Consider the following 21,464-nt stretch of genomic DNA (forward strand, 5'->3'; position numbering starts at 1 on the left):
ATTACCACCCCCAGATCATTGTCCTGTGTGACATGCTCCAAAATCGCCCCTTGGCAATCTTTTGTCCAATCCATGCAAGTATCAATACTTTCCTGAATTTGATCACCACCCACTCTGCTATCCAACTTAACGACAAGCTTTGTGTCATCTGTAAATTTGGAAAGCCTACTCTTCACCCCACTATCCAAATCGTTCATGTAAATAATGAATAATGGTCATCGTACTGATCTCTGAGGTACCCTACTTTCCTTGCATCCTCCCAACAAGACATCCTCACACTCACAGCCACTCTGCTTCCTATCACTGAACCGGTTTGCAATCAAATTAGCTACGTCACCAGCCATTCCACAAGCCCTCACTTTGGCTAACAACCTCCGATGTGGTACCTTATCAAATACCTTCTTAAAGTCTAGAAATACTATGTCCACTGATCCAATCAGATACTGCTTCATCGAATCTAAAAGATTTGTTAGACAAGACCTACCTTTGGTAAACCCATGCTGACTACCTATGAGGTCCATCTAAAAAGTAACGGGACTGAGCCTGCTGTGTGTTCCACTTACACAACTTGAATGAACGGGATGCGTCACAGTCTTTCGTAACATTCCAGCAATATATATATATATATATATATATATATATATATATATATATATATATATATATATATATATATATATATATATATATATATATATGATTGGTGATGGTTGACTGCGCTCATTGTATGATTTTTTTTACAGGTCGTGCTTTACACGTTGTGTAGTCTGAGTCGTCACGCTACGAGTCGCGAGCAGAGAACCAATCTGAAGTTTCTTGCCAAGCTTGGCAAAAACACCTTCCAAATCCTTTGCAATGCTGCAGCAAGTCTACGGGGAAGAAACGATGTCAAGTTCACGTGCATTTGAATGGCACAAGAGGTTCAAAGAGGGACGGGAGGAGGTTGAAGACGATTCACGGTCTGGATGACCTTCAACGAGCAGAACGGCAGTCAACATCGAGCGTGTGAAGCAGATGGTGCGTGCAGATCGTCGAATCACAGTGCGGATGATTGCTGAGGAACTTTCCATCAACAAGGACACTGTCTGGAGCATCGTTACTGAAAATCTCGAAATGCGCAAGGTGTGCACAAAGATGGTCCTCAAGCTGTTGTCCCAGGACCAGAAACAGCAAAGAGTCACTGTCTGTCAATACATTATCGAGCACCTCGAGGACGATCTAGACCTGCTAGGGAGAGTCATTACTGGTGATGAATCGTGGATATTTGAATACGATCCCGAGATCAAACAGCAGAGTCGTCAGTGGAAAAGTCTGGCATCACCAAGACCAAAGAAAGCAAGGACGTCAAAGTCGAAGGTCAAGGTGATGCTCGTCGCATTTTTTGACATCAAGGACATCGTTCACTTCGAGTTTCTACCACAGGGTCAAACAGTGAATCAATATGTGTCCAAGGAGATCCTCCGGCGCCTCATGAGATCAGTCCGGGACAAGAGTTGAGATCTGTGGGAGAACAACGCCTGGGTGCTCCACCATGACAACGCCCCTGTTCACAGTGTCTTGAGCGTTCGACAGTTTTTGGCGGAGAGGAATGTGCCAACTCTGGAGCAACCCCATATTTGCCAGACTTGGCCCCTTGTGATTTTGTTTCCTATTCCACAAGCTCAAGGGGTTGATCAAGAGGACCCGATTTCCTGATGTGGAGGCCATCAAAAGGGCCTTGATGATGGAGCTCCGGAGGATTCCAGAAGAAGCCTTCTGGGGGTGCATTGAAGCGTGGAAGAAGAGGATGGACAAGTGTGTGAGACTGGAGGGAAACTATTTTGAAGGGGACAAAGTGTGATTTCAATACAGTATATTTTTGGGGAATAAAATTTCTGTGAAGTCAGTCCCGTTACTTTTTAGACAGACCTCGTATAATTACTTTGTATTTATTTAAATGGTTCCTCATCTGGCCTCTTGTTAATATCTCCAACACCTTCCACACAACTGAAATCAAACCTACAGGTCTATAGTTCCCCAATTCTTCTCTGAATCCTTTCTTAAATAATGGTGTTACATTTGCTGCTCTCCAATCCATCAGTGCTAACTCCAGTGAGCTGTTGAAAACATCCGTTACATCTCGCTGACCTGCTCAGACACCTCCGTCAATACTCTCAGGTGCATATTTTCTGGCCCCGGAGCATGATCTTCTCTTAGATTTCCTATCTGTTCCTTTACTTCCTCCACTCCCTCCTGGATCTTCTGTAAAATCCCTTCCTTTCCTCCTTGATGGATACTCTCAGCTGTATGGCAATTCTCCTCACCGTTCTTGTGTTAAAGTTGAGGCAAAATAACTGTTTAATAAGCCTGCCATCTTAATTTCCTCACAAACCACTTTCCCTCCTCACAAACCACTTTCCCAGTGCTATTCCTCAATGGGCCCACACTTGTCCTAACCTTTTATTTTCCCCTGATATACTTCAAGAATGCCGAGCTATTATGCTTAAGATTCTTAGCCATGTCCTCCGCATACTCTTTTGGCTTGCTGAGGTATTTTCTTAACTTGCCCCTGCTTGCTCAGATACTGATATAAGAAAGAAAAATCCACAAAAACAATGTTCTCCTCACTCTGCTTGGCAAAATTATATTTACCCTCACCAAAGGAGAGGGTATTGCGTTTGGGTCCATTTGTCTGTCTGTCTGTCTGTTACTTGCAAAATGGAAGATTTTTGAAATATATTGGTCAGTCGACTTTGTTATTCTGCCGGTTTGTCTCTCAATCGCCTACAGGTCACAATTTAAAACTGATCTTCAAGAAAATTCACCAAGTTGTAGAGGTCATCAAGGTCCTTCAAGCCTATTGATTTTAAGTTTCTAAAATCATCATTTTTTCATCCGATTAACTTGAAATTTAAAGAGGATTTTCATATTTCGTCAATAAATTGGGAAATCAACTATTTTTGAGCTCAAAAGGTCAAAGGTCAACTCAAGATCGACCTTCTAAAATCATCAATTTCAATCTGAAAAATAATTAATTTTCATCCGATTCACCTGAGCTTTGATTCAGTGTCAATTTTAATCTTAATGAAATGGACAATTTGATGTATCCATGGCAACCTTTGGAGAGGTAGGAGGATTTTGCAACTATCGTGCTCTGCATGACATCTTTTTCTTGTTTGTGTGTCCACACAGAACTTTTGTGTTTTTCTCCGCAACAGCTTGTCCGATTGAGACGAAAGTTTTACCATATGTGCGACTGCTCATATGAAATGTTTTAATCATAATTATGACATCATAGGTCACGTGGTGTGGCAGCCATGTTGGAAAAATGGAAAAAAAAACTTTGGACCTCTATCTCTGAAACTGCATCAAGGAAAAAATTGAAACTTGGCACATTACAAGTACTCCACATGGGTAATAAGCGATTTTTTATGATATCATCGGTGCCTTCGTTATGACGTCATAATTGCATATGTAGAACGCTAAATCTGATCAGTAGGAACATTTTTGAGGGTCATCTAAGGATAAAATGGTCAACAGAAAAAAAATTGATGTCATCGGTCACGTGATTTGGCAGCCATATTGTTTAAAATAAAAATAGCCTTCAGAATTCTTCTTCTCTGAAGTGTCTGAACAAATCGAGGTGAAACTTTGCCAGTATGACTGCCTATCCATTAGGAAGAGAAGATTCACACAAATGATGTCATAGGTCACATGGTTTGGCAGACATACTTGATTTACCCTAAAACCTCTAAAAATCTTCTTCTCCAGAAGGGCTGGACAAATCAAGGGAAAACTTCACACAAATGTTCCCCAAGCCATGGGTGTACAAGTTTGTTAAGGAATAATTGATGCCACATGGTTTGGCAGCCATATTGTATTGAAGAAAAATATTAAATAATGTTTTCTCTGGAACCACTTAGTCAATCGATATGAAACTTCACATTTTGATCCAGTAGTAATGAGGAATACATGGTTTAAATTTCTACTTGATCGGATGCATGGTCTGGCAGCCAAATTTATTTAATTCTTGATATGGGTTCTTTTCCTTTTTGTTTTTGAATAAGTTTCATTTGGCTGTGCCTAGATGGGTTTGAGGGTAGCAGAGCAGCAGCTAAAATGTGAATCCTATCCAGGTTCCTCCTGATGACTTCATCTTTGCATATTTGAATTCCTTCTGATGTCTCCAATGCAGGAGTGCACCTATTTGGTCTTCCATTTGATTTGAATTGAATTTTTTTTAATCCCATTCGGACTTCAATTGAATAGTGAATAATATAGTAGGAGAGCTGGCTGAGTTTCATTCTCAAAGTTGCGCCCAAAAGGTTCGTTGATCTCATTGGCCAGTGAAGACCATCTATCTGATTTATAAAAAAAAGTGATTTCTTAAGTGCAGCTTTCTTGGGGTTAAGGATTATTTGATCCTTCAAGTAGACCAGGGGTCGGGAACGTGTGGCTTGCGAGCCAGGTGTGGCTCTTTTGATGATTGCATCTGGCTCGCAGATAAAATTGGAGTTTGAAACTTTGAAAGCCCAATATTTCTCGCGGAAGCTTTACCTATAGTTTGAATGGTGTCGTGCTTCATTCACGTTCAGGGCTGAACTTGGCAGGAGAGAAGAAAAAACGCCTCCGAATTGGCTGAAGCGGTTTTTGTTTCGTCCAGTCATGCAGCCGAGGCGACTAGTGATTTCGGTTCCTCCAATGACGTGCCGCCGCCGAGACGCGTCACGGAATTCATCTCGACCAATCACGCGCCACCGCTGAGGCGACTAGTGATTTCGGTTCCTCCAATGACGTGCCGCCGCCGAGACGCGTAGCGGAATTCATCTCGACCAATCTTGCGCCACCGCTGAGGCGACAGCATCCCAGAGTCGGCCGGCCACGCCGCACCTCTCGAGTATATAAGCCCGTGCGCAGGCCAGCCAGACTCACTATTTGCCAAGCCTCAGTTGGGTCAACATCTCCCTCTCTCTCATTTGCTCAAAGCTAACCCTTCGACGAAGAAGATGGCAAAAAGAAAAAAAGATGAGGAGTATCGTACATTTCAGGACGAATGGCCCGAAGAATTCGCCTTTGTGGAGAGAGCAGGTCCTGCGGTGTGTCTAATTTGCAATGACAAAATTGCATCGATGAAACGGTCGAATATAAAGCAGCACTTCGACACATGCCATGCTACCTTTGCATCAAAATACCCTGCGAGAGACAGCAGAAAGAAAGCTTGCCAAGAGCTACTGAGCAGGGTGCAAGCCAGCCAGCAGCAACTCCACGTATGGACCCAGCAAGGTGACTATAATTCCACTAGCTTTGCTGGATCTTTAAGAATAGTGAGGAGCGGAAAACCATTCACAGATGGCGAGTATGCTAAAACGTTCATGCTGGATGTAGTCAATGAACTTTTTGATGATCTTCCGAACAAAGACAAGATAATCAAACGGATACAGGACATGCCTCTGTCGGCAAGAACTGTTCATGATCGTACCATCATGATGGCAAACCAAGTGGAGGAAACGCAAGTGAAGGACATAAATACAGCGCCGTTCTTTTCCCTGGCTTTGGATGAGTCAACAGACGTAAGCCATTTGTCGCAGTTCAGTGTGATTGCAAGATATGCTGCTGGTGATGCACTGCGCGAAGAAAGTCTTGCTGTTCTGCCAATAAAAGGGTCCACAAGAGGTGAGTATTTATTCAAGTCTTTCATGGAGTTCGCTCAAGAAAAAAATCAACCTATGGATAAACTTATCTCAGTGTGTACTGATGGTGCTCCGTGTATGGTGGGGAAAAACAAAGGATTTGTGGCGCTTCTCCGTGAACATGAAAATAGACCCATCCTAAGTTTCCATTGCATTCTACACCAGGAGGCACTTTGTGCTCAGATGTGTGATGGGCAGCTTGGCGAAGTGATGTCGCTGGTCATTCGTGTGATCAACTTTATTGTTGCCCGAGCCTTAAATGGTCGCCAGTTTAAAACACTGCTGGATGAAGTTGGAAATAACTATCACGGTCTGCTTTTGCACAGCAATGTGCGTTGGTTGTCAAGAGGGAAGGTGCTTAGCCGTTTTGCGGCTTGCCTGAACGAAATCCGGACTTTCCTTGAAATGAAAGGGATTGAGCATCCTGAGCTCGCCGAAACTGAGTGGCTCCTCAAGTTTTACTATCTCGTGGATATGACTGAACATCTGAACCAGCTGAAAATGCAAGGCATTGGAAATACAGTGTTATCCCTTCAACAAGCCGTGTTTGCTTTTGAAAACAAGCTGGAGCTCTTTATCATGGATCTTGAAACAGGTCGTTTACTACATTTTGAAAAACAGACAATTTAAAGATGCATGCACAGCAAGTGAGCCCACTCAAAACTTTGATCTCCACCAGTTAGCTGGCTTCACATCCAGTCTCCTACAGTCATTCAAAGCACGCTTTGGAGTATTTCGTGAGCACACTCGTCTTTTTAAGTTCATCACCCATCCAAACGAGTGTTCACTGAACACAGCCGACCTGAGTTACATTCCTGGTGTCTCCGTCAGAGATTTTGAAGCAGAAGTGGCTGACCTGAAGGACTCAGACATGTGGGTGAATAATTTCAAGTCACTGAATGAAGATTTGGAAAGAATCGCATGACAGAAAGCGGAGTTGGCGAGCAAGCACATGTGGACAGAAATGAAAAAAAACTTCAACCCGAAGACCAGCTGATTATCAAAACTTGGAGCGCGCTTCCTGTCACATGCCTCACACTGCAGCGTGTGAGTATTGCTGTATTGACCTTGTTTGGATCTACGTATGCATGTGAGCGGTCATTCTCACATCTTAAAAAGATCAAGTCCAACCTACGATCACGTCTAACGGATGAAAGCCTCAACGCTTGCAAGAAGCTTGACCTCACCAAGTACCAACCAGACTACAAAGCCATCAGCAAATCCATGCAGCACCAGAAGTCCCATTAATGGTGAGTATTATAACATTATTTAAAAGAATAACTTCAGAGGCTTATTATACTCACATTTAGATGAATTCAGTCTTAAAATATATTATATGGCTCTCTCTGAAATAGATTTCCAAATATTTTGTTTTCATGGCTCTCTGAGTCAAAAACGTTCCCGATCCCTGAAGTAGACCCTTCTAGCCCTTTCAATCTAAACATCACGCCCAAACTGCCCCTTCGGTATTTGGACACACAGTGTGAGAAGTGTTTTAATTACATTTGTTAAGAAGTTTTAATCCCTGGGATTAACGGATAAGAAAGGGCTAATTAAGGGTTCATTAAGAGTTCAATCTCAATTTGGCGCCCAACACCCGTTCTGATCTCACAAGATTGCTTCACCCATCCACCAACTAAATTCATCACTTAAGAACGATTTTTGTCTGGGGTTTACGGATAAGAAGGGTCTTGAGGGCGCAAGGGTCTTCACATAGCCGGAGAAGGAAACACGAGAGGCAGAGGGCACATTGAGATAATGAAAAAAAAGCGATGACGCGGGTGTAGTCTATGTTGATTCTAATGTGTATTGTAATATATGTAGCACGATGATCATCAAATGCAAGTGATATAAAGGCAAGATGAACAAAACGTTATCAGTGAAATCGATTTGATATATACTGACGGGCCATGTTGTGATAACCGGGGGACAATTCAACACATTGGGGGTCGAAAAATGAACATAGCATAAGGAAATTGAAAGTGAAGAGGGTGACTATACGATGCACTGTCACTGTCATGATGAGTTTTTTAGGTTACTACAAAATATCGTCCCTGTGCTAACAGTCAGAGGGAGATGACATGACAATGCCGTAAACAAAGAATGATATAAGAAATCTGTCGAATGTGCTCGAAGATGGGTCTACTTCGATTTTTTTCGAAGTTCGATTCGAACACGAACAGATGCATTTTTTAACAAACTCCAGATGCGTGTCTCGATTCCACTTCTGAACTGTTCTCTGAATCAGAGCCAGCTATACGAATAATATGATAGCTCATCAAAAACTAAATGTGGTACATATCAGAGACTATAACGAATAAAAATTACTGACAATGACAAAGTAAAAATAACTTTGAGGATCTCGGCCCACCTAAACAGGCTTGACATTTCAGGTATTTTGACTCATTCACCCTTCAGAATTATCATGATCATGATCATTCATCATCATCGTCATCATCATCTTCATCATCATCTTCATCACTTTTTGCTTCACCTTCAGATGATGAATCGATCATCAGATCATCCGTTCTAGATGGATCACCGTCAGCGTCCATTTCAATTGGTATTTCTGGAACAAGAACCTGGGGCAGTTGCTGTCCATCAAACCAGATGACTCGATAGTGACCATCAACGATTTCCCATCCGGCAGTTGGAGATTTCGGTGTGGTAGCCAGGTGGGAACTGCCCCACATTGTAGCGACAAAACCAGTCCTTACACTATGTGGCTGCAACTCAGCTGAGCAAGGCGGGATGCTGCTGCCTTCGATGCTCTTCAGTTTGTCAAACGGTCGCATGGAATTTGATTTGCAGTTATACGTGCAATTGACAACATCGAATCGGTAGTTGTTCAGCGTCATGGTCTTTTTCGCACCGTACATGAGGCAGACGAACTCCTCAAGGATGGCAAACATTTCACCATCTGGCTCTTTGTAGCTGAGGGATGAAAAACCCCGAATGAACTTGTCGTGGGCACACATTATATCATACGGCCGTTTCTTCCCTTTCCTTGCGAATGCTGATGTGTAGTCACATCCCGTGAATGCATGCAGGCCAGGCAGAGCTGTGCACACATCTGGAGTGGTTTGCGCTGCTACATTAGTAACGTTCACGTAGCGTCGATTATCCTTACCGGACGTCCCAACTTCCATCCAAATTGTACATGTAAATCGATGAACATGGTGAAGGAGAATCACCAGTATGTCGGTGTCCGGGGCACGTACTACAATGTCGCCATCTTGACAATCAAGGTCAGCCACTGTCAAATGGAAGCACAATCTCGTGTCTGCCTCTGGGTAATTACAGAACAGATCTTGAATTAATTATTTCTGCACTCCACCATTCACAACAGAATACTTGGCACATTTACCGTTGACACTGAGGAAAACGATTCTTCCTTCCAGAATGTGTCGGTACTGCTCCCCAGCCCAGTCATCATCATGAATTCCGGTAGACCTCTCTTGGAGGAACTCGATTTCAGAGCTCTCTCAATGTTCTTTGGTCTTATCTGATCCGGGCCACTGATAACGTATCGTTGCACTTCGGCTCCTCGTCTTTCCCACTCGCAGTCCTTAATAGAAGGTTCCTCGTAAGTGTCAAACGCTATGTCTATAAGTTTTGACTGGTGGGATAAGGCCGCAACGAGGATACCTCGTGACAGACCACCGTAAGTAAGGGGTAGGTTTGGTGGTAGGCAGTGAAGGAGAAAATTTCCATCTATCAGATGTACCTTCACATCAATCGGATGGCCGTGATCAGGTACTGTTTTCTCCAGCTTGTCGAAAAGGGCGCTCTTTGCTGTATGCACCATTGAACCATCGCGCTTCACATAGACAGCGGCACAGGTGTGTGTGGAAATGTGAAGAGGAATTTGAGGTCCACTTCGGCCTTAGCCTCGATGAAGGCTAGTCTTCCGAGTAAGGCCTGGGTCACATTTGCCATGGCGGCCGTGGGGTCTCCAAAATCTACGGCCACTAGCAATTATACGGCGGCTGCAGTATTTCCACGGTCACACAATGTAGCAGTCACATGTTTTTATTTTTCGTGGAGCCACACAGCGTATTTAGGCCAAAGTCACATTTGCCACGGCGGCCGTGGGGTCTCCAAAATCTACGGCCATTAGCAATTATACGGTGGCCACAGTATTTCCACGGTCACATAATGTAGCAGTCACATATGTTTTTATTTTTCGGGGAGCTGCACAGCGTATTTATAAATTGTGGAGACCGAAAATGTGGGGTTGCCGTACGGTCTTTGATGATGTCGCACGGTGACCTTAGGGCGTTCCTGCGGCGGCCATAGAATTTTCAAGGCAGACGCAAGGTGCCCGCAAGGCAACCGCAGGGGGGCCCTAAGGCGAACGTGCGGCCAGACGGACGGTAATGAATGGGTTAATTTTTTTTTTTTTTGCCAGGTTTTTTTTTTTTTTTTTTTTTTTTTTTTCCGGCTTGTCGAATTGCTACGGCGAACGTAGAAATTAAAAAAAAAGTTATAACTCCGCGTTATAATTCCACGGCGACCCTACGGCCTGTAAAATATAGCCAAACGGCGTAGGGCCACCCTGAGGCCACCTCAGAAACTCTGCAGCCGCCGCACGTTTCTGTCAATTCAGAGGGCGTACGGCCACCGTATCCTCGCCATAGAGCAAATTTGACTTAGGCCTAACTGGCTTGTACATTTCAGTTCTGCCTCCTTTGAGTTCTGTGGGGCACGTCGGTTGGTTACGCACTGTTTCACGAATGTCAAAAGTTTGTTGCGGGTAATAGGTCACTCAAAGCGTGTCGGATCATCAAGGCATTCGCTAACGAATTTCTCATGCATCCTGCGACCTTCCTGGGGTACACTGAGCAGATAATTCTTGACGGCAACGGGGACACTCATCCCTGTGCTGATACTGATTAGTGGCGCATCGGTATCGATGGCGAATGGATTTACCGACGAGACAATGCTTGAGGTGTTTCGCTCGAGATCCTCGTTGTCGCGTTTGGTTCTCGATGGACTGAGTTCCATTTGAGTGTCGCTATAATGTACCAGTCCGGCCATAGCTAAGGCCTCACTTGCAATTGCTGCACGACTGCCCGTCGTGACACGCCAACAAACGCGTGCAGTGTAGCTCTTTGTCGCCGATGTGAATCCAGTCATCCTCGATGCTGCATCTGCATTGACTGTCTGCTCTAATGTGAGGTCAACTGGAAGGCGTGCAAACTCGTTATTGGTCCTTCTAACCGAGAACGCTCCAGCGTTCAGTATGTTCCTCAATCCTGGATGCGTAATTTCTATATTCATGAGATCCAAATGGTATTTGGCCATCCATCTCGCGTAGTTCTGCCGGTTCATGGCGAAAAACAAATCAGTCAGCTCAGTGAGTGCCATGGTGAATAGCTCAACGTCATTTTCATGGCATGCGCGGTCAACGATATGGTAGAGTTCGACAAGCTTCACATACATCATCCAGAACTGAGGTGTTGGCCCCCGAGTGCCCTCAAGAGTTTGGTTTGTATATTCATCATATGCCCTATAGACATCACGAAACATATCGCTCTCGCATACTGTGTCGATCTCCATTGGCATGGTGAAGTTGAAGACCTTTAGCTCATCAAGCACTTGATCTTTTTCCGGGTATTCAGAAAGAAACTGACGAAAGTGCAGGATCTCCATGGCGAGGGCGAACATTTGGTGGAGGCGTTTGCACTGGTTGAAGTTGTAGCATTCGATAAGTCCTCTGAGGGAATTTGAAGCGAGCACCCCGGACTCGATCAATAGCTCTGGTCCGCCTGACTCTGCAATCATCTTTCCGATGGATCGAAAATGGCAGAGCTGGATGTGGAACATACCAAACATGATGAACACATCATCGAATTCCAGTTGATCAGTGACTTGGATTTTGTGTGCTTTTTTGGCAACATCCAAGTCATAAGTTACCAAGGCATACATCTGACCGCATTCCTTGGCACACCGTTTGCTGATGCGCATAGTTTTGGCGACGACATCATCTTTCGTTGGTGCTTTGTCGAGATTTGGCATGTAGTACACGTTTTGCTTCGGCAACGCATCCTGATGAAATCGAGCGTTGAATCCAGACCACATCGGCATATCATTCGCACCGAGACAGTGACCCATCATCCATACTTTGTCCAGTTTCCGGGCACGCTGCGTCAGGTCCAGAAGCTGGATATCAGTGTGTATGTAGTCAAACATATCCATCTTCGGTTTTTTCGATATGGGGGGATTTCCACGGGTGGCAATACCAATTTCCTCTTCATTTTTCGTTTGCTGGACCCTGCCGATGACATTGAAGGGGTCACATTTGGTGCTGTCACAGTGGGCTGACAAACAGTCCTAATGGGAGGATCTGGATTTTTTTATCTCTTCTACAAGCAGTGGCTGATTTTGGTATAAGATACCCATTGTATCATGGAGCGTATCAGACCCAGACAGCGTGTGGGTAAGTTCATCGTAGTTATCCCAAGCGTTACCCATAACAAGACCGTGCGCTGTGCCATCAGGAGCGCATTTGTCCTTCTCTATAATTGCGCTTGCCAATTCTGTCTCCAGCTCTTCTTCCTTGCTGTAACTGATGCCATACCCAAATTTGTTGAGCACCGTCAGTATTTTCCAGCTACCGGTAAGAGATTTTATCAACATAGAGAGCAGGATGTGCTTTCGTGGCATGACTCTGCCATTGCAAACAATAAAGAGTGCATCTTCACTAGCACACGTGGCTCTATGTCTTACCGATTCAGAATGTTCCTCAATGTTTGGTCCGTCGAACAAAACTCTATAGAATGTTTTAACCAGTTCAGGGGATTTACCCTCCCCTCTAAGCAAGGAATCCATATCGAGTGGATCATTCAAAGGTGTTTTTTCCACCCCCTTCAATGCCCTCCTCAACAACAATGCCGCCGCGAGTACTTGGCCTTCCGGCGATGATTTGAAATCATAGACAACCTTGATGGAGGCATAGTCTAAAAGGCTGTTATGGACAATGGCGCCCGACTTTCTATTCTCAGGAGTGTACAGGGTCACTCTTTCAACAAGATGTTTCCGCAGAAGCTCAGCGAGGTATGAAGTACAGTACTGATGGAAGACTCCTCGCCGTGTTCATCACAAATGTCTAAGTACCGATTGTAGATGGATTTGAGATACTCTGAACGACTACCAAGAAGCATGTTTGCCTTGACATAGGCAATAATGTTGCCGAAGGCACGTTTTGCCTTTTCTGATAAATTGGAATCTCTGCGCATCTATCTAAATCTTTTTTTATCTCTGCGCAGCTTTGAGTCTCTGATTCCTCCAGCTGTGGTGAAACTTCGCCTCTTTTGCAATCAAATCGATACCAGCTATCTTTTTCAGTACGTGAGATTCATTTAGGATCTGTGCTGCATCCCTTATTTTCTGTTCTGCTTCCTTGGTTTGACAATTTCCGAGGCCCTCCTTCCGCCCATCAATTAGAGATTTACACACTTTATCACAGTATAGACACATAGCCGGAAGAAGGCCAATGCGCGACTGTGTTGGTGACGTTGCTGCTGAACGCAGCTGCGTAGTGCGCACAGCTTCATGTTGATTTGCAACAAGCGTTGAAGATGGAACGGCTGCGAAATTTTTGTAGCACTTACTGTGATATCCGTCGAGTTGATCGGGGGTTTCTGGCAGGTTGTCTATCACGAGGCGATATTTGGACTCGGTGAACTTCGTCATTGTCCTTCTACTTTCAGCAGCTTTGCGAAACGTTATCCATTTCTCGTCTGTCATTTTCATGATTTTGCCTGCTTCATTTGGGATAACGTGGATGATACAGTGCTGTGTTTGAATCGGCACAGTAACAGTGCGGTTATCATCTGTAAAAGTAATAGGAGACTAGATTCAAAGGTCATTCAGTGAAAACACAACTTCTTCTTCTTCTTCTTCTTCTTCTTCTTCTTCTTCTTCTTTCGGCTGCTCCTGTTAGGGGTCGCCACAGCGGATCATCCGTATGATCCGCACAGTGATTTGGCACATGTTTTACGCCGGATGCCCTTCCTGACACAACCCTGGTCGCCTCTTACGACACAGGGATATGGTACACCTATTTTAACCGGGGTATACACCGGCCCAGTATACTGGTACTCATTTCGCCGACCTCGGAAGGATGACAGGCTGAGTCAACCCCCTGGTGTATTAATTCAGTGACCCAACGGGGCTTGAACACAGGACCTCTTGGATCCCAAGCCGCTGCCCTAACCACTGCGCCAACACCAGGCTCTCAGTGAAAATATAACATCACCTGAAAATATCTGACAGACCTGTTCGACGAATGGTTGAACTTCTATGTTTTTGTCACTCCCAGGGCGCCGCCATCTTGCGAACATGAATTTCATGGATAAAACTATAAGAACGATTCGGTCATCGTATTGCGATGCTAATATTACATGCAGCAAGTATAGCAATGGAAACTAAAAGACACGAAGGTAAAGAGGAAAAAGAAACTCACCTTCGACTTCTGGTCTCTCAGTTAAATTCTGTGATGGTGGAAATGCTGACGTCTCTGTCTTCACACGTTGGCAGCCATTTCAGGCGACTCTTCTGGATTAATTTCGTTTTCAGGCAAGAAAGGCCTTGAGGTGGCAGCGCGGTTTCACTTCGACAACAGTCTTGTCTGTTAAAGCATCCTACTACTGTATACATGGGCCGAGCTACAGCTGTTGGCGCTGGTCATCGGAGACGTGTCTAAAGACAAGTGAAGATTATTCTGGTCTTATCTAATTTGTTTATTTGTACGGTGATACACCGGCGATGTTCATTTAAACTTTAAGCATATATCGGATGAGTAGAGGATTTCTCAGTTTGCGAATAATCTCATTGTCAAGGTCGGCCCGGAAAATGCTACCTGTACTGGTAGAAGTGGATCTCGAAAAAGTGAAAAATTTTAACCCTGTCCCACAAATTTATATTTTCTCATCCATTTCCTAATTTACATCTACGATGTTTGGGTGCGATGTTTAGATTGGAAGGGCTAGAAGGGTCTACTTAAAGGATCAAATATCCCTTAACCCCAAGAAAGCCACACTTAAGAAATCACTTTTTATAAATTGGATGGTCATCACTGGCCAATGAGATCAACGAACCTTTTGGGCGCAACTTTGAGAATGAAGCTCAGCCAGCTCTCCAACTAATATTTTTTTTTGTTAACCTCATGGGTCAGGGTCAGGTGTCCAATAAAATGTGGGGTTGCATCAAAGCGGGACGTCTTGGTACCCAGTCATCACTGCCAGCAGTTATAAAGTGGCAGTTCTAATTATGTCTATTATTAATTATGCAACACACCAATACACATACGCAACACAAAATACACCACACAAAAGCAGTCCTGGTGAGATTCTACAGTCTCTGATTGATCATTTTCTTGTTTTCAATGCAATGTAAATTTTTACGCCCACCATCCCACTAATCTAAAATCCTGGATCCACCCCTGACCACTGCCTGCGCTCGCTGCGCCCTCACCACTGCCTGCGCTCCCTGCGCCCTCACCACTGCCTGCGCTCCCTGCGCCCTCACCACTGCCTGCGCTCGCTGCGCCCTCACCACTGCCTGCGCTCGCTGCGCCCTCACCACTGCCTGCGCTCGCTGCGCCCTCACCACTGCCTGCGCTCGCTGCGCCCTCACCACTGCCTGCGCTCGCTGCGCCCTCACCACTGCCTGCGCTCGCTGCGCCTCACCACTGCCTGCACTCACTGCCCCTCTCCACTGTCTGCGCTCGCTGCGCCCTCACCACTGCCTGCGCTCGCTGCTCCCTCACCACTGCCTGCGCTCGCTGCGCCCTCACCACTGCCTGCGCTCGCTGCGCCCTCACCACTGCCTGCGCTCGCTGCGCCCTCACCACTGCCTGCGCTCGCTGCGCCCTCACCACTGCCTGCGCTCGCTGCACCCTCACCACTGCCTGCGCTCGCTGCGCCCTCACCACTGCCTGCGCCGCTGCGCCCTCACCACTGCCTGCGCTCGCTGCGCCCTCACCACTGCCTGCGCCGCTGCGCCCTCACCACTGCCTGCGCTCGCTGCGCCCTCACCACTGCCTGCGCCGCTGCGCCCTCACCACTGCCTGCGCCGCTGCGCCCTCACCACTGCCTGCGCCGCTGCGCCCTCACCACTGCCTGCGCTCGCTGCGCCCTCACCACTGCCTGCGCTCGCTGCGCCCTCACCACTGCCTGCGCTCGCTGCGCCCTCACCACTGCCTGCGCTCGCTGCGCCCTCACCACTGCCTGCGCTCGCTGCGCCCTCACCACTGCCTGCGCTCGCTGCGCCCTCACCACTGCCTGTGCTCGCTGCACCCTCACCACTGGAATTTCATAGAATCATGGAATTTCACTGACAGTCATGGAAGATCCTGGAAATTGAGAATGAGTGTTTTCTGTTATTTTCAGAATAAAACCAATGTGTATGAATGAGTTACATTCCCGAGAATCATTTGTAAGTTTTTTGTTCCACACCCAGAACGCAATTTCCCATTGACACATCGTGAAACTGCAGCTCAAGACAGCTCAACCAATGTTCTCACAGAATGACACCAGCCATTTCTCTTGCAGTAAAATGACCTCTCTCTGCTAAAGCACCCTCTCTGCTGAAGTAATCTTGCTGATGTGTTTTGAGGTAGAGGGAGTGAGTAAAATATGCCTGTGTGAGGTCATGGAAAAGTCATGGGAAGTCATGGAATTTCAGATACTCAAATGGATACGATCTCTGAGAAAGGTGGCAGTACAAAACAGGGAGACCACCGACCTGTCTGAGATGATAAAGTGATAGGCCCATAGACTCAGCCTCATCGCAGGATATTCCACTGATCGTGAAGGCCTGAATTTCCAGAGAGTCAAGCTGGGCAAGGTGTGAGGCAGGGGTGCCAGTCCAAAGAGGAGAGCAGTATTCTGAAAAGTTGTGGATGAAGTCCTTGTAGATGGAGGTGCATAAGAGTTCAGGTGTGCCAAGGAAGGACCTTGTCCATGAGATGATTGCCTTCTTTGTAGAGGTGTTTCCTATGTCCAAGAGATAGTGTGAATGGCAAGAGAGATGTTTACCTTCACGACTTTGCAAAATGTAGGATGTTCAGTAGTGCAGCTGGCTTTGGAGGCCAACCTTGAGATGTGGGTTGTCCAAGAAAGATAATTGCTGATAGTGACACCCAAGAGTTTGAGTGACTAAACATCTTCAAGAGGACTGTGAAGAAAGTGCATGGGAGGTTTTGCCAGATGGTCCTCTTGAGGGAGAAAGAGTGATGGTGTGAGATTTGTCAGGATTTAAAGGCATGTTCCAAGTGTTTGACCAGCTTGTGATTGTACCAAATTCTGAAAAGAGGGAAGATGCTACTGCCTGTCTATCTGAAGGATGAGGGATGTCATGGCAGAGGGTGGAGTCATCAGAAAATATATAGAGGATTTCTGAAGAGTCAGAGAGATTGTTGATGAAGTTTTGTAGCAGGATTGTGCAGAGAACACCGTTTTGGGGGCACTCCAGCCTTCACGGGGCGAGGAGATGAAAAGATTCCATTGAGATCCACATGTTGGCTATGAGAGGAGAGAAAGTCAGTAACCTAAAAGTGCAGTTGACATTGAACGGCATAGGCAGAGAGTTTGGAGAGCAGGGAAAGATGCCAGACTTTTGGAAGCTCGAGATATGTCGAGAGAGACGGCTCTGATCTCAAATGTAACATTATGAGCCTCCATCCATTGTTGGGAGAGTAGAAACAGCATGTCCATTGGAGAGTGACATGGTCTGAATCTGAATTGATGATTTGAGAAGAGGTCGTTGGAGAAAAGGGAGAATTTCATATCCACTGTGATGATGGATTACATGACCTTTTTGATGATTTGAAGCAAGCAGATAGTTCAGAGCTGAGACCACAGGCACAAGTGGCAAACAGAGCCCAAACCGTCGATCTACTACCCCACTGTCCAGCAGGCCAAGCTCAGACCACAGGCACAAGCACCAAACGTAGCCCGTACCGTTGATCCACTACACTGTCCCACAGGTCGAGTCGAGACCACAGGCACAAGCCCCAAGCGCATCCCGAACCGCCGATTCACTCCATTGTCCCACGGGCTCCACTGTCCCATTAATGGACATAAAGGGAAATTGACTGTAATGTGCACACAGCCTATGCAAAATTTACTTTTCAAAATTCCCAAACTGGGCATGCAGAGAGAGATTTCATGGAAGTGGTGGGAAAAATGTTTTACATTAATTGGCTTCTTTTTCTCTCCTGACATCATTTGCTGTCCCTTTTTTTCAAATGAATAAGCGTGGATGTAATCTATATTCATTTTCGTAAAGTACAAGGGAGCTTGGCTCGGGTTGGGGTTGTGTATTATTGCACAATGTCCTTTCTTTCCTTTTATTTATAAAACAGTGTTTGAACTCAGTAATGGCTCCTATTGAATTTAAATGGGAGCGTATACCCTCCATTTGTGGCCAAAGTACAAGCATTGTGCCCAAAAGTCTGACAGCCTGCTCAAAGTTTGAATCAGGTTAAAAGTCCCGAAAGTACTCATGCATCTCGCACTCAACATCCACAATGGTCAAACTAATGGCAACTTGGGAGTTATTGCCTGCTGGAGACCATGAGTTTGTGACAGTATGTTACCCCTGACCAAAATACTTTTGGCATCGATATCACTTTACAAAATACCATTTGGGCAATCTCAACCATTATAAATATGCACATCATAATGTAGGTATTTGAAAAGTACCTGGCCTCAATCTTCACTCTTAGCTCGTTGTCACTCACATGGAAATATGATCGTTCTGGTGATATCTTCACATCAAATGTCGGTTCAACTGCAGCAGAAATATTCACACAGAAAAATAAGAATTCTCTCCCTTTTCAAACTGTCAAAATCTTCAGTTTAAAAACATGGTGAAACTGAACATTGAAACAAATTAATGAAAACCAATTCCATGGTTCCACAATAAAGTATTCTAAATTTTACACAAAGGTAATTCATGGTCAAAGACATTGCAGGTGGGATTGGTCATCAAGTGCAATGACAAAGGCACAAAAAATATTTTTCTTTGCTTACTAAAATAAAGGAATATTAGTCAAGATGTTGTTTTTTCTTGCTTTGTAAAGACTTTACCAATAGTTAAAATTTCACATCTGAAGGGTTACGTATTACCCTTGTTGTTTTGCCCCTGTGTTGTGTTCGAAATATGCATTCCCTTATCATATCCATGTGTACCTGACTTGCATGTCAAATTTGTGCATGTGTCTGTCTCGGCATCAGGACTCAGTTATATAACGTCTGAGTCTCAGGCTTCAAATCCGACACGCAATCTCTTTTTATCCTGCGTCACGAGTGTCATCCTCTCACGATTTTCTTATTGTACCTATGCTTTACTACTTACATTATTATACATCTCGCTCTTCTTCCAAAATCTTCTCCAAATGCAATAAGAAATTCTTATTTTACATGGAATTATTACAATCTCATTGTGTCTATTATTATATCCTTTGCATTTTCTCTTCCCCACTCCTTAAAATTACTTTAAAAATTAGTTTGATTTTTCTGATTGAAAGCTTCAAATTTACATGATTCGTCTCTCTTTTCTCTTCCACACAAACATCTCATAGGACCTTTCGCTCCCACTGTGCGTCACCCACCATGGATTCTGCTAACCTCAGAATGGATTCCGCCAAGAGTCCCACCACACGTCCCGCTGCCCCCTTCTACACAACCCACCACACGTACCGCTGCCCCCTTCTACACAACCCACCACACGTCCCGCTGCCCCCTTCTACACAACCCACCACACGTCCCACACCCCTCACTGCATAACCTGCCTCCCCCTCCCCCCCATGCGCATCCTGTAACCCCAATTCCACGCATCTTGCAGCCCCCCCCCCCGTATACATGCCCCAGTCCCCCTTTCATGCGTCTTGCAATTCCCATTCCACACATCTTGCAACTCCCATTCTATGTGTCCCGCAGGCCCCCCTTTCACGTATCCCGCAGGCTTCCATTTCACATCTCCCACAGACCCCTTTCACGTGTCCCGCAGGCCCCCTTTCACGTGTCACGCAGGCCCCCTTTCACATGTCCCGCAGGCCCCCTTCCCCTTCCTTCTACTGCAGCCACCCTCCATGCATCCAGCAGTCTGCACCATGCATCCAGTAGTCTGCACCATGCATCCTACAGACCCCATCACCAGTCCAGCAGTCCTCCACACATTACACCCCCCCTCCATGTATCCCATAGCCCCTCCTTCCATGCATCTGGCTACCTCTAACCCACATGATGCAGCCACCCTTCCAAGTATCCCGCAGCCTCCCTCCACGTGTCCCGCAGCCTGGTTCCACACATCCTGCAGACCCCTTCCACGTGTCACAGAGATGCCATCCACATGACACAAACTCCCCTCTGCTTGTCCCAAAGTGCATCCAGCAGTCCCCACACACAGTGCATCCAGCAGTCCCCACACACAGTGCATCCAGCAGTCCCCACACACAGTGCATCCAGCAGTCCCCACAGTGCATCCAAAAGCCCCCACCACGCACCATGCAATGCGTCCTGCAGCCTCCAACCCCCCCCCCAGCCATCATGCAGCCCTCACCCTGAATCGTGAAGCCCCCCAAACACCACCCAGTCCCCACGTTGTGTTACACAGTCCACACCATGCATTGTGCAATCCCATGTCCAGCAACACCCACCACACGTCGCGCAACACCCACCATGCATGATGCAGTCTTCACCGCATGTCCAGCAGCACTATTGTGGGTCCAGCTGTCCCAAACACACATCCTGCATCCCCCACCACACATCCCACCACTCCCACAACTTGTCACACCTGCTCCAATGGTGATGTTGCACGGGCTTCACCCCTGGACTTCTCCAGTCTTTCCAGAAGGATTGTCAAACTAACACTCCAATATATTGTGACGTAGTAAGAGGGGGGGGGGATTCATCGCGAGACTGTGGTAAGTGTAACAAAGTGTGTGTGTTTTGAGTAGGTTTGATTGCCATGTATGAGGGACATGTCAGAGTAAGTCATCTTGCAAATGTATACTGAGGAAGTAGTGAGTGTGAAATTAAAGGTAGACAGAGTACGGTTGTAAAATGTCTGACCTGACACATCTCTGCCTCCACCTAACACATCTCTGTAAAATGCCTCCATTCCAACCTGACACATCTCTCAATCCAGGCCACTGCCGATAAAGCAGACATCTTTTTGTTAACAGCATCCTTCCTCCCACTGGACATCCCCGATTCTTTCGTGTCTCTACCTGGCTATTGTCTCCTCTGGATTCATCGAACTGAACCCCATTCTGGTGGTGGAGTTGTGATGTACATCCAAAATTCCATTTCTCACTCTCCATGTACTGCTCTTACACCTCCCAAACCCCAGGAGTACCTATGGCTGCGACTTTCCCTCCACTCCCACCTCCTGTTTGTCTGTGTGTTGTACCGTCCTCCCAACAGTGATGAATCTACATATATATATATATATATATATATATATATATATATATATATATATATATATATATATATATATATATATATATGTCATGGACCAACTCTTAGTCACTCATCCAAACTTTCTCTTCCTCACATGTGGTGACTTCAATTGTCACCATGCTAATTGGCTGGGTGTTGGTACCTCTCTCACCAGCCATGGCAATTCTGAAAAGGACTGCTGTAACTGCATGGGGCTGACTCAATCCGTGAATTTTCCCACCCAGATTTCTCCTAATGGAAATCTTCCCTTCTGGATTTGGTGATGACCAACTTCCCCGCGAATGTATCTTGCTCGTCCTCTGCCGCAATTGGCTCA

The 21,464-nt window shown here is 45.8% G+C and overlaps 1 protein-coding gene across 4 annotated transcripts in view; it reads right to left on the bottom strand.

Moving 5' to 3' along the window:
• Window positions 1-21,464, bottom strand: part of LOC147030159 (complement C3-like) — a 741,443-nt gene that overhangs the window by 526,730 nt on the left and 193,249 nt on the right. For all 4 annotated transcript variants that reach the window (XM_085873916.1, XM_085873917.1, XM_085873918.1 and 1 more), the window contains one exon: window positions 18,383-18,470. In XM_085873916.1, the coding sequence (XP_085730042.1) occupies window positions 18,383-18,470 (88 nt within the window). The remainder of the gene's footprint in view (window positions 1-18,382; window positions 18,471-21,464) is intronic.

Source organism: Eptatretus burgeri, chromosome 3 (assembly GCF_056783735.1).
Source record: "Eptatretus burgeri isolate ZD-2024b chromosome 3, Ebu_testis_v1, whole genome shotgun sequence".
NCBI classification, from domain to species: domain Eukaryota; kingdom Metazoa; phylum Chordata; class Myxini; order Myxiniformes; family Myxinidae; genus Eptatretus; species Eptatretus burgeri.